The sequence below is a fragment of the Anser cygnoides genome, chromosome 3 (assembly GCF_040182565.1).
Source record: "Anser cygnoides isolate HZ-2024a breed goose chromosome 3, Taihu_goose_T2T_genome, whole genome shotgun sequence".
NCBI lineage: Eukaryota > Metazoa > Chordata > Aves > Anseriformes > Anatidae > Anser > Anser cygnoides.
Genome location: NC_089875.1, coordinates 83,337,068 through 83,349,691, shown reverse-complemented (window position 1 = coordinate 83,349,691; position 12,624 = coordinate 83,337,068). Strand labels below are relative to the sequence as shown.

Here is a 12,624-nt window from a genome sequence, read left to right as displayed (position 1 = left end):
TATTTAGTGTCAATGGAGCTGCTAAACATATGGACTGCCAGTATATTATCCAGTGATTAATTTTGTAGGAAGTATACAAAAGGCAATTAGTTTAATGATTACTTTCCTCCACCTCCACTTTCAACAGCATTTTGCAATCATCTCAGAGATTACTTAATTGACAAGTAAGACCATGCAAGATTTCCAGGTGCTACGCTCTAGGCTCATAACACCACAACACTGAGTTAAGCCAGTTAAAAACAATTGTTTGGAGTACAGTGGCGCATTCCCACACCAGTACTTCCAGGTGAACATACAGGACAACACGCTAGGAAAGAAAAGCGAAACATAGAAGGGCGAAAAGTACATTTAAAATGAGATAGATGAAAACTATTTAGGTATTTTTCTACTGTTCTACACAAGCAATGGCTCTATGTAGGGAATCCCCATAGTGTCTTCCCGTAGCATGCCCTGCCTGAAGCGAAATACAAGTGTCTTTTGTGCTCTGCATCCTACCTGGAGCGTGGCTGAAGTTGACAAAAAGGCTGGTAAAAGAATCAGCTGTGTTGTCCCCAGAGCACTCTACACTATGAAGCCACCTAAATGGCCCCCTAAATGTCCTCCGGCCCAACTGCATAGCTGAAGTGTGACAAACTATTATTTTATCTAAAATACGAGGTTAGGTGTAATGCTTCCAAGATATCCTCAGCTAAAGGGAACAAAATATTTTCAAAGTAAGATTCAAATTATATTTTCACTTAAAGTGAAGGACTTGCATTCAGTTCCATCATAGTAAGAAAAAAAGACACTCCAAAATGCAAATCACTCTTGAATAAAATGCTATATCAATTGGTAGTCTGCATATATGGAAAAAGTTGTTAGGAAAACGAGCTGATTAATAAAATCAGGAAGACAAAATAAAAGGTAACACCATTTAATATTGCAAGTTGTAACAGAGAGCTACAAGAAAAAGTGCACGTAAGTTGTGAAATATAGTTTAACATCTTCTCGTCCAAAAGATACAGTTCTACAGTACTATTGAAAACTCAAAGCCAATTCCCAATCCCACTGTTTCCCACCAGCAGTTTCAAATGCTCCCACCAGAAGCTTCCAAACTTCCCCAAACTCCTCCCGCAATGAAGAGTTGTCGCTGAGATGCGAGGAAGTTCAAAAATTAATTTCATATCAAAGCATTTAAGCTCAAAGGATACTCAAGTTTTTCCTTCAACCTTTAAAATTACTCTTTTAAACGTATTCATGTACAGACTTCTGTCTCCTGACTGACCTACAGAACCCAGGAGAATGCTACAATGTTCTTCAGACCCAAACTGTCCCCAAGTTGCATTTAATGTTGCATTAAATGTTTGCATTTAATTTTGGGGATGTTGCATTTAATTTGAACAGGAGGATGATACAAAGGAAAGCATTTTTTAAGGAGGAAATTCAGAACTACAGGACTCCTGGCCAACTATTCCTCTACAGTTATTACAAATTATTTGTAAGTGAAGATCCTGTGAAGTGACTGCGTTCCTCATGTTTCTTATGGAGCAGTAAACCACACAGGCATCTGGTACAATTTAGTCAAAACTCTGAAGTGGAATGTAGAGCATAAGGCCTGAAATCAAAGTATACAATTATGAGACTCCAAAATCCATCTGAAGACACACTGGTCCTACAGGAATTGAAACACTTCAGTCACTGAACGGGAGTTACACTGTGCTTGCACTTGGGCTGATGGACCACAGTTCTCACCTACTGCAGAGACGGACGTTCATCACGCAGGTCCTTTGCTCTGCTCCCGAACCCTGGCATCACAACATAGGTTTGCTCCTAGAAAGTTCTTAATAGGAGACGATTTTTGAAGGACTACCAAAGTAAAATAGACAGTTACCCACTGGAAAAAAAAAAAAACTATTTTTCCATCCAGCGTTTGGTATGAATCATCCTTCAGTCCATCATTAAATGACACAGCTTTGGAAGAAAGAATAACTTTAAACTGTTGAGCAACTTCTCATTAAAGCACATCTATATTTCTCACAAGGACTGTTGCAACAATAAAATCTTACTGCATTGCAACACAATTTAACTAGATTTTTTTCTTGCTTGTAATTGTAAAAGATGAGTGAATAGAAGAAAAAGCTCACCTATAGCTTGAAATCATTACCTTTTACATACAATAGCATCACAGTCTTGATGCTTACTTTGGCCAGTCTCTCTGTGTCCTCCTACTGTTACAAAAGCCTTCTCCCTCTCACTTTCTCACATACCAGCTATCTCAAGCTACTAATGCCTTATGCATGCGCTCTTCTGCTGCTGAGCAAATAAACAGGCTTAGCTACGTTCCCCTTGCATGACCCCAGAAGTTTCTCATTAGACGCTGGAACTTGAAGACATCCTCCCCAGGAGGGTGAGAGCAATACTACAATGCAGTGAATTCTCTCCACTCCCTGGACTTTTTTCCTTTTCTTATTTTTTATTTGAGTAAAGTAGCTTAACTCAGTGACTGAATTTATCTGTTAAACCAATAACGTGGCTGAAAGCTGGTAGTTAGTTTTCCAAATTGGAATTCGTTTGAGTTAAGTAATGCCGTAGCTCCTTGTGACAGAAATAAAGTGAACTTTTATAAAGCATAAATATTACTAACTTCCCTAACTTAATAAAGAAAAAGAAATTATTCACATTGTCACCAATTGCTCCTCCAGTATTTTTTAATAAGATCATTAAGATACTGTGTCAGTATTAGCAATTGTAAGAAAAAAGGAGTTGCCGTCCCTTACCAAATCTGTGTCTAACATGCAGATTTTCAGCAACTGCACAGGAAGCTGTTCAGGCAAAGATCCACCTCAGTTCCTCTCAGACAGATGTTGTCTTAAACGCTGAACCCGTACCTTCAAATGTCTGCACTAACAGCAATACCTCACCATCACCAAAATCCAGATATCAAAGCTTCTGCTGAAATCTCCACTTTGGCAGATAAATTGTACGGACCTAAGCAACACCAGGGTTTCAGAAGTGACTCATTTGGCAAAGTATGAGCATTTAACGTAGTGAAATAAAGTGGTGACAACCATGCCCAGTGAGTTACTTTTCACTTGGGAAAATCCACTTTTTTCTAGGTCTCCTCAATTGCACACTCATGTCATGTTGCCAGACCGTTGGTAAATTGCTGTTCTAGAAATGCAGCTCTCTGGTAACACATGGCCTATCTTGGCAAATCAAAAATTGTTTAATAGATTTTATGAAACTAGGGAGTTTGACAGAAATTATACATTCTGCTTACTAAACAAAATGAGCAATACATTAGCAGAGAACCACAAGCTGATACCTGCACTATTACACTAACCATTTAACGTCACTAAGACTTCATAAATTTGTAGCACTGCAAAACAACTGACTGATATGCCTCCTGGAAAGACTATGAAGGCTCACCGTGGTTTACTTTTTTGGTGACAAATCACTAGCAAGCAAATACTCAGAAATTCTGAGCAAGTCTGTGAAGTTCTCTACAATTTTAAAAGACATACAGAATTTTAAATTACTTTAAACCATGAATAAGACTGCTTTTGGAAAACTTCTAGGAATGGCCATTAAAGCTGATCAGAGTCAAAAATGTATATTACAAAAAACAGAAACCCAAATGGAATTTAGACACATAGATCCAAGCATTCAAACAAGCAAAGTCCTAGCAGTTCAGGCACATGTGCTTCGCATTCGCCCACTGGTACCTCTATCACTGCTACACTGAGTACCTTAGCATCTACCCTATGCCCAAACCCAAATAAGATTCACAAAACGGAATTTCCCACATTTTAGCCATCTGACTCTTGATGCTTAAGCTCCAGTTGTTAAACAAATTCAGAATGAATCTTAGATCAACAGAAAAAATAAATGAAAAATGTCACTACCATGATTAGCTTTATAAACTGCACAGCCAAAGCAAGTGGTGCCCACCTTCTATGTAAGAGTTTAATAAACAGATTAGAAGAACAAGGTTGCGTGCCTTTCTTTGCCCGGGACGTTCAAAATCCCATCTCCAGATGCACCCCGCAATGCACAGCACTGCACAGACCTCTACATTACAGGAAAGGTTGGAAAGGCCCTGTTCCCACCTTTCTTGTCAAAACCGTGCAGTCATGCAGAACATCCCAGTTGAAGCAGGAAGATAGAAATGGGCTGAATAGAGACAATGGACCTGTGTTCTATGAAATTTGCCTTTCGTTTTTTAAATGTTTTCGCTCATATAAGCAGAATTGCAGTCTAACATACCCATACAGGAGAGTCATCTGTAAAACTACAAATTATCTGAATTTTGACAATGACATCTAACCAAGGTGTGAGAGTAATAACAGGAAAAAAAAAAAGTGAGTTTCTTGCTGGTAACACAGCAAATGGGCTGGAGAATTTTGTACGATTCTTGCCTATAATAAAAAAGTATTTCTGAAACTAAGGGGTTGCAGAGAAAACGAATGATTTTTTTTAAATAATTTTTCTGTACGTGTCCCAAAGGAAGCCATCAACAACATTTTTCTTAAACCTGAAAAGCAACATTTTGAGTAAGTATTAGCAACAACAGTAACATTTCAATTAATAGAAAATTTCACTTTACCTTCAGGCTCTTTAAATAGTTGGACAACATGCTTGGGTGAAAGCGATTTTCTTCAGCAACCTGATCATCGTATCTTGGTCCTAACATTGTCTTCAAAGGTAAAAACTTCCCTATGAAACACAATCAAATTTTGCAGCATTTTATGTATACTCATGTATAAGATCACTTACAACTTTGTGATTTCAAAGCAATATAAGGAGTTTTAGAGATTCATCTACAATGAAAAACAACTGCAGGAAAAGTATCGACAAGAGCTCAACTGGAATTTTTCTTTGCTACAAATTCTCTGAATGTGCAAATAAGTCTAGAAGGAAACAGGTCAGATCATCAAAAAGTGGCATTTTAAATGTTTTAGCTAGTTTGTAAGTGTGATTTAGGCTGCAGAGCTAGAGCACGCAAGAGAACAAACAAAATTTAAACTCAGAGTTAAAAACATGGAAAAACAAATGTTAAATGACAGTTTGTTACCCAACCATGTGAACTGCAGCTTGGAGTACCTGCAAGCATAAAAGATGGTGAAGGTTGCTGCAAAGCAACGCGGTTGGCACAGAAGACCTGTGCACCACAGATCTGCCCAACGCGCTCCCTGAGCCTTGTCGGGAGAGTCCTGCTGCTGCGCTACAGCAGGGCTCGGCTCTCCCTCCCAAACACAATGCCTGTGTGTGGCTCAGGCACCGTGTAAATCACAAAACCCACCGAAACTCGACAGGAATTAGTACTTATGGATCACTGCCACCAGTCCCTAAAAACCCAAGATTTATTTAACACCGCTTTCTTTCTTCCATCCATCAGATGTACCGCAGAAGATCCCAAATAACCTCTGAGGAGGTCTCTGGTGCTTCTTGGTGGGACCCCAGCGAGCTGTGGGCATGGCTCTTCCCGGGGAGCCCAAGGCAGCAGCGCACCTACCTCCTGCTGCAGTACCCGGGACCCCACGCAGTGGCAAGCTGCGGAAAAAGGCCTTAAATTCATGGAAAGAAAGGGGCCTGGCGTAGCTGCCCAGCTGCAGCCAGGGGAGCGACACAGGCAGGGAGTAAAGCTGGGGGAACCTCAGCGTTTTCTGCACATGGGAAGTGCAAAACAAATCATTGCCCCAGAATTTTCATCCTCTCTCCCCTTTATTTAATAGAACTGTTTCAAAAACGCAGCCTTTCTAAAAACAGAGCAAACGCAAGCATGCAATTGTATCGCACAGAAGACCAGCACAGAGGCTTTTTAACGCAGGAAGAACCCCAGACAAGTCTTTCTAGGAAAGAAAGTGCCACTAGATCCTGAGCTTGTGGAAATATATTTTACAGTTCTTCTCACAGCTATCAATCTACCTATTTCCCAGATCAAAGAAAGACAATTCACTCTCTATATAACTACAATTAAAAAAAATAAGAAAAATTTAGAAACGTTTTAAAAGCTTTCCCTGTTTAGAAACACAAATACCCACTCAACATTTTGAACTCACTAGGGAACCCTTTTCTATACCGTTTCAGGCCCCTGTTCAGCTGTGCAACGTAGAGTAACGACCCATTTGAACTTGCAGTTTCATATCCTTGGGTATTCACCCAGCACAGCTAACCCTAATGCCAAGCAATTTTTCTGAAGCGCTCAAGAAAATACTGTTTTCTCATCAAGACAGAACATTTCCTCATTAAAAAAGGAAAAAAATCCTCCCACTCTCAGCAAACCGAAACCACAAGGAATGAAAAGACACTAATACACCCATTGCATTCAGCTAGAATGCAAGTTTTGAGAGAAACGCTCACTGACCTTTGTAAAAATGGAAGAATGCATCCCATTCTCACTGAATGGACACGCAAGTGTCTGCTGAGAGCTTTTCCTTTATGCAACATATCCACAGAGATCTCTGTAGCCTTAAATTCTATCAGAACATCTCATGTATTTTCACGTAAGCATCTAGCTTTTTAGGAAAGAGCCATTAAAAATGAGAAGATGGGCAGATACAGAAAGGAAACTGCGGAGCTCCACACAACTTGCTAGCTCATTTCTGACGCTGTCCAGCCACGCAAGAAGCACCCTTACTGTCACGCTCGTCCAAGACCACTTCAACCTGCAGAGAGCTTCAGGAAAAGTCATTCACACAGTCAACGTACGCATTAGATGGTAATAAATTTACAGCCTCTTCAACTCATTGGACTATCAGAAAAATCCCTCTCATTACCCTACTTCCCTCTGCCTTTCCATTCCACTAGCAGCACATCCTGCTCTATGAAAGCAAGGGCTTTGGGTTGTGGGGTTTTTTTTAGTTTTGTTTTTTAAAACAATCACAGTTCTCAGCAATACAAACTTACATGCTGACTTTGAAGCAAGCACTGTCTTCAGAATGTACACTTCTGCTATTTTCTTGTTTGTTTTTTTTTTTTCTACATTGTTACTGCTACACCTGTAGAAATGATCTTCAATACGAACTCATACAATATTCTTCCAGTGACAGAAAACCGAAGTATCTTAACAGGCAAATTTGGTATTTTTTGATCTTTGTACAGAACCTTGAAAATCCTCCTTCCTAGCGTACAGATAAGCCCCTCTCAGGGTCATTAAGCTACAGAAAATCTAAGCTCTAATGCAAGAAAAAAACTCTAAACTTTCCTAGTAATATGGGAACTATAAATAAGGCAGTAGCTACAGTTTCTGCTACAGATCTGACATACAGTTCATGCTAAAGAAGAGTTGCAAACAGTTATTACTTCAACACTACTTCAGCCTTCCTGCATAAGGATTGGAAAATTAAACAGGCAATTCTTTACGTTGAACAAGATGAACTGACAGTAGCAAGGTGGTATCTTACATGGGCATCACAGCACCCAAAATCACTGGTGTAACTAAACTAAATTAATAATGATTATAATAATAATTGTAATTCCTTGACTGAGTTCTCAAACTTCAAAACATTACCAGAAGCCTGACTACCTTATCACCTACTACCACAATTAATTTCAAATTTGGCAAATAGTTTTGGAAAGTGGATATTAAAAACCATTTTCCAAATCAGAGCTGCCTGTGTAAAAGATGGAAGATTACTATTTCTTTAGGATTAAAAACAGGTAAAAATTCTAAATGTGTCAGTATGTCAGACATACTGTACAGACATCAAGTGGATAACTCTTAGAGAAATCAAAGTGAATAACTTAAGACTTCAAATTTCCTAAGTACACGTTCAAATTTAGACACATTTTTCATCTTTTCTTAAAGGTTTTATCTAGAGCATGCCAGTGGAAAAGCTACCCGTAACGTAGCCTAATTTTTTGTGACATGAAGCTATTAATTCAGTATGTGGCAGGAGCTACGAATAATTTATGACCACGGTTATGTTTAGATTGAACATTGATTGGGAAGGTTAAACACAATGGAAAGTGACCAAGGTTCAGCAAGGGGAACTTCAGTAAGATGAAACAGTAAAATCTGCAATAAAAAAAAAAATAAGAGTCTTCTGCCTTAAGAACAGCTACAGTGGGTCAAAGCACCTGCTACACTTAGTATCTCATCGCCGAATCAGGTCAATAATATAAGCCTAGGAAAGAATATAAAACAACAACCACAACCCATCAGCAGATTACTCCCTCAAACTACAAGCTGATAGCTCAGCAGCTTTCTGAACCAGAGGTGTTATCTCCACGTAACATCCACGAGATGTTTTTAATAATAACCGTCAGTTCTGCATGCAACTAATAGGAACCAACAGCTGACATCAAGACATTGCTGAGACATTTCTCACATCTCTTCCTCAATATCTTGCTCGCACTCTCTGTGGCAGAGAGAAAACAGACCTGACTCTGGGGGGCCATACAAGATAGGCACCTGCAAAGACAGAGATGCCAAGGCTGAAGCAACCCAACAACTTCAGTTCTACGAGTTCAGAGAAAGCTTTTTGTCAAGTGTGTGATTGAGCTGCTACCAAACTACAGTACAACGTGAAAATGTTCCATAAAATCAGTGGCAGCAGAACACCAATACTTAAAGAAGTAAACTGGACAACAGAGGGAGACATAGATCCACTCACTTCATTCAGAATGAACCTAAATGAACCACAGAATCACAGAACAGAAGGGGTTGAAGGGACCTCAAGAGACCATTGGGTCCAACCTCCCTGCCAAAGCAGGTTCCTTAGAGCAGGCTGCCCAGGTAGGCGTCCAGACGGGCCTTGAATATCTCCAGAGAAGGAGACCCCACAACCTCCCTGGGCAGCCTGTCCCAGTGCTCCGTCACCCTCACCGTGAAGAAGTTCTTTCACAGGTTGGTGCGGAACTTCCTGTGCTCCATCTCGTGGCCACTGCCCCTTGTCCTGTCCCCACAAACCACTGAAAAGAGGTTGGCCAAATCCCTCTGTCTCCCACACCTCAGGTATTTATACACATTGATGAGATCCCCGCTCAGTTTTCTTTTCTCCAGGCTGAACAGACCCAGGTCTCTCAGCCTTTCTTCATAACCCCATCTGGGACAGCAGAAGAGCTCCAGACCTCACTAGTTCTTGTATTTGAGGTCACCTTGAAATTATAGATGCCACAATCGTAAGACAAGAGGGTCACGATCAAACACTTGATGAATATTAGGTCCACAGAAGCCAGACAAACCTTGCTTAGCAACATTATAACCACTATACTGTCAAATGGGAAACCATGCACAGATGCTTACAAATTTGTTTGAAATGCTAATTAAAACTGGAATATAAAACATCTGGCAGACAACTTTTAAATTCATTGTTGTTGTTTATGTATCACTAAAATAGTAAGATGTGTTTGAATGTAGAGTAACAAAAGAAGAGAGAAGACTGATGGCGTATTACAACTTTTCATTAAGTTGTACGCACAAAAAACCCCACTAAAAATTAAGTGAACTAATATAAGAATGTATTTGGATAAAGCAGCCAAAGAAATGAACTTTTGTGTGTGTGTGTGTGCAGTAATTTTTTGTGTATGATCACAGTGAATAGGAAAGTTACCTTGCAGCTACTGAATAAGCAAAGACACAAGCAGTCATTGCACAGCAGATGACATGCTGATGAACCACATTCTGGCTTAATGGATGTCATTTTTTTGGAGCAGCCATGGCTTAAGAAACAAACAAAACTGACAACTTCTAGAGATCAAGAACTCGCTGAGAAGAAAGAGAATAAAGATTCGTTAGTCTATTTTTGTCATGGTCAAAGGTTAACAATTTACACTATCAAATTTATTACTGGATAAAAAGCAATACATTTGCCAGCAATCAGGAAAAAAAAAGGGAGATAAGGGAGATAAGAAGATAATACTGTTATTTAATACAGTCGAGCTCAGAGAAATACGAAGAACTTGAGGGAAAACAGTAACCCACGAGATGAGGAATTATAATACTGATAAATGCCAAGTAACGCATATTCCTGGCAAGACTAAGCCTACTGAGATGTCTGACCAGGTTTTAGATAAACCTGTAAGCAGCCGTCAACGCCTGCTGCTCCACAACCAACCGCAGCCAAAAAAGACGATGCAGAAATGTGGGACAGAGAAGGCTGGAACGGTAACGTTACCCAAATCATGGCACACCACCACCCAGAACAGTATGCGGAGCAGTACACGCTGCGTGTTGGAAAAGCACCTTTAAGTCATCAAAGACAGGAAGATGGAGGAGTAAGAAGTGGGAAAGCACAGGGAAAAAATGGGTTGTTGAACTGTCTGCCTCAGAAAGGCTGCAAGCGTAAGAGAACTGAGCAGAGCAGTGTCTGTTCGCTCTACCTCAAACTAGGCAGCGGGGGGGAAAGTTCATCCGAGCCAGTCTGTGGGTTCACTCCCCACCAAAAAGCGTGTCTGTAGACAGCACCCAGCTCCTGCCACCAGCACAGCCGGGCACCCAGCAAACCTCCAGCCACAGCAACCACTGCCAGACCCCACTGAGGATGAGCGTGCAGCCCTGGGGTGCGGCACAGGCGGCCACCCCACAGCTGCGGGGTCACCCCCGGTAAGCACCCCTTCCTCTCGGAGAGGGAGGAGGAAGCTGGAAGCCAGGCCTGAGCGTGACAGCGGGCTCTCCCAAAAGCTTTTGGGGTGGAAGGGACCTTACAGCTCATCCCCTTCCACCCCCTCGTCAAGGCTCCCGGCCTCCCCGAGGGGACCCGCCGCGGGGCTCCGTCCCCGGCCCGGCGGGGGCTCGCCGAGGCCCACGAGGCCCCGGGACCAAGCTCCCCGGCCGGGCCGGAGGGCGAGGGGCCCGGGGGAGGCTCCCAGAAGGATCGGGGGAGGCCGGGCAAGGCGAGGAGGGGGCCGCCGCCGCCGCACGGCCGCCCCGGGGCCGGGCCGGGCGCTCACCTGCCACGGGCTGCCCCCTCCTGGGGCAGTGGAGCCAGCGCGGCGGGATCTTGTTGTAGGACATGGCGGGGCCCGGGCCGCCACCGGGACGGGGGACGGGGAACAGGGGGGGGGCGGAGGGGGAGGGCAGGGCAGGGCAGGGGGGGGTGCGGGCCGCGGCCCCTCGGCGCTCAGCGGCGCCCCCGGCCCCTGGCCCGCGGCGCCTTCATTCAGAGCCGGCCCCGCCTCGGCTCCGCCGCCGCTTCCGCTTCCGGGGGTGGCGGGGCCGGGGGTGGCGGAGCGGGGCCCGGCGGGACCGGCCCCGGGGCTGCCGATCCGCGGGTACCGCGGCGAGGGGCCGCGAGGTCCCCGCTAGGCCCCGCAGGCCGCCCTGAGGGCTGGCCGGGCTCGGTCTGCCCCCGAAAGTAGTAATGAAAACACCCGTCGGTCTGCCTTCACTGCACGCATGGTAATAAAGAGACGTATCGGTCTGCCTTAGGTCCAAAAATAATCATAAAAAGGCGTGTCGGTCTCCCTTAGCTCCAAAAATGATGATGGAAAGGTGTAGCAGTCTTCCTTAACTCCAAAAATAATAATAAAATACATATCAGTCTCCCTTAGCTCCAAAAATTATAATAATAAAAAGGCGTATCGGTCTCCCTTACCTCCAAAAATAATAATAAAAGACATACTGGTCACCCTTAACTCCAAAAATGATAATAAATGGACATACAGGTCTCCCTTAGCTCCAAAAATTATAATAAAAAAACCACATTGGGACTGGAGGTTCCCTGTGGAGAGTGAAGGATGTGTTGCGCACAGTGGCCAGCCCGGGGCTGCTCGGCCCGGGAAGGAGACATGGCGAGGATGGGAGACATGGCCAGGATCGCTGACACGGCCAGGATCAGCCCACACAGAGAGGATGTCATAAACCAGCCCCAGCTCCTCCAGCGGGGCTGTGGGGACGGCGAGGAACAGCCCGCAGCAGCTCGCCTGGAAACGTGTGGGCACGGCTCGTGCAACACGAGCTGGAGCGTCGGCAAAGGCCGTCGCGCGTGCAGAAAGGCTTGCGTGGGCTTTAGGGGAGGCTGGGCACGTCGCTGGAAGAGAAGGGAAATGAGGGTTGCCAAAGTAGGCCGCATCGCGCCAGGAAATGTCCTGAGCTGGCACGCAGCTGGAGGGTTGGGGAAATGAGAGGTGGCTCTGTACCAGGCCTTCAGGCACAGCCAGAAAGATTAGGCCTGCAAGTAGGTGCACATAACAAAAGCTGTGTTTCTGCACAAACACCAGCAAAAACTCCCCATGGCCATAAAGCAGTCTGCTTACATCCCGTGTTTACCTGAAAAACAAACAAACAAACAAACAAAAAAAAAGCCATTTAAGGTGGTTTCAGTGAAGCATAGCTTATTTTCCAGTTGATTACATTTCAGTACTTCATACAGTGGCCATGTTTCCTGCTGCATTTTAGTACTCTAGATTTTATTAGATGTAGTTTGTACCCTAGAATATCCTCTCACTGAGGATAATTTACAAACTCCCCCTTGAGTTGAGTTGAGTAGTTGAGGTATCAGTGAATTAGTTTGCCTATCAGAGTCACTAGGTTCTCATGCTGTGTTACAAGTTTCTGAATTTTGACATCTAAGGTTATTATATATTAATCTCATCATTCTCGTCAGAGTTGAAACAGTCTTGCTACACTGAAAGACAATTTATTTCTATTATTTTCCTTAACTGTTCAACGCGCTTCCGTTAAAAGGATACTGAATGATG

The 12,624-nt window shown here is 43.4% G+C and overlaps 1 protein-coding gene across 3 annotated transcripts in view; it reads right to left on the bottom strand.

Annotated features, from left to right (window-relative positions):
• The window catches only part of RNGTT (RNA guanylyltransferase and 5'-phosphatase), a 188,401-nt gene extending 177,365 nt beyond the window's left edge, over positions 1–11,036 (bottom strand). The window contains exons 1-2 of one of the 3 annotated variants that reach the window (XM_066994542.1): positions 10,876–11,036; positions 4,586–4,695 (exon numbers count right to left, since the gene is read on the bottom strand). In XM_066994542.1, coding sequence (XP_066850643.1) covers positions 4,586–4,695; positions 10,876–10,939 — 174 coding nt within the window. In that variant the 5' untranslated portion in view covers positions 10,940–11,036. Of the gene's footprint in view, positions 1–4,585; positions 4,696–9,536; positions 9,703–10,875 lie in introns of those variants that run through there. The other 2 variants (XM_048049476.2, XM_013180124.3) reach the window with 2 other exon arrangements.
• Between the last annotated feature and the right edge of the window lie 1,588 nt (positions 11,037–12,624).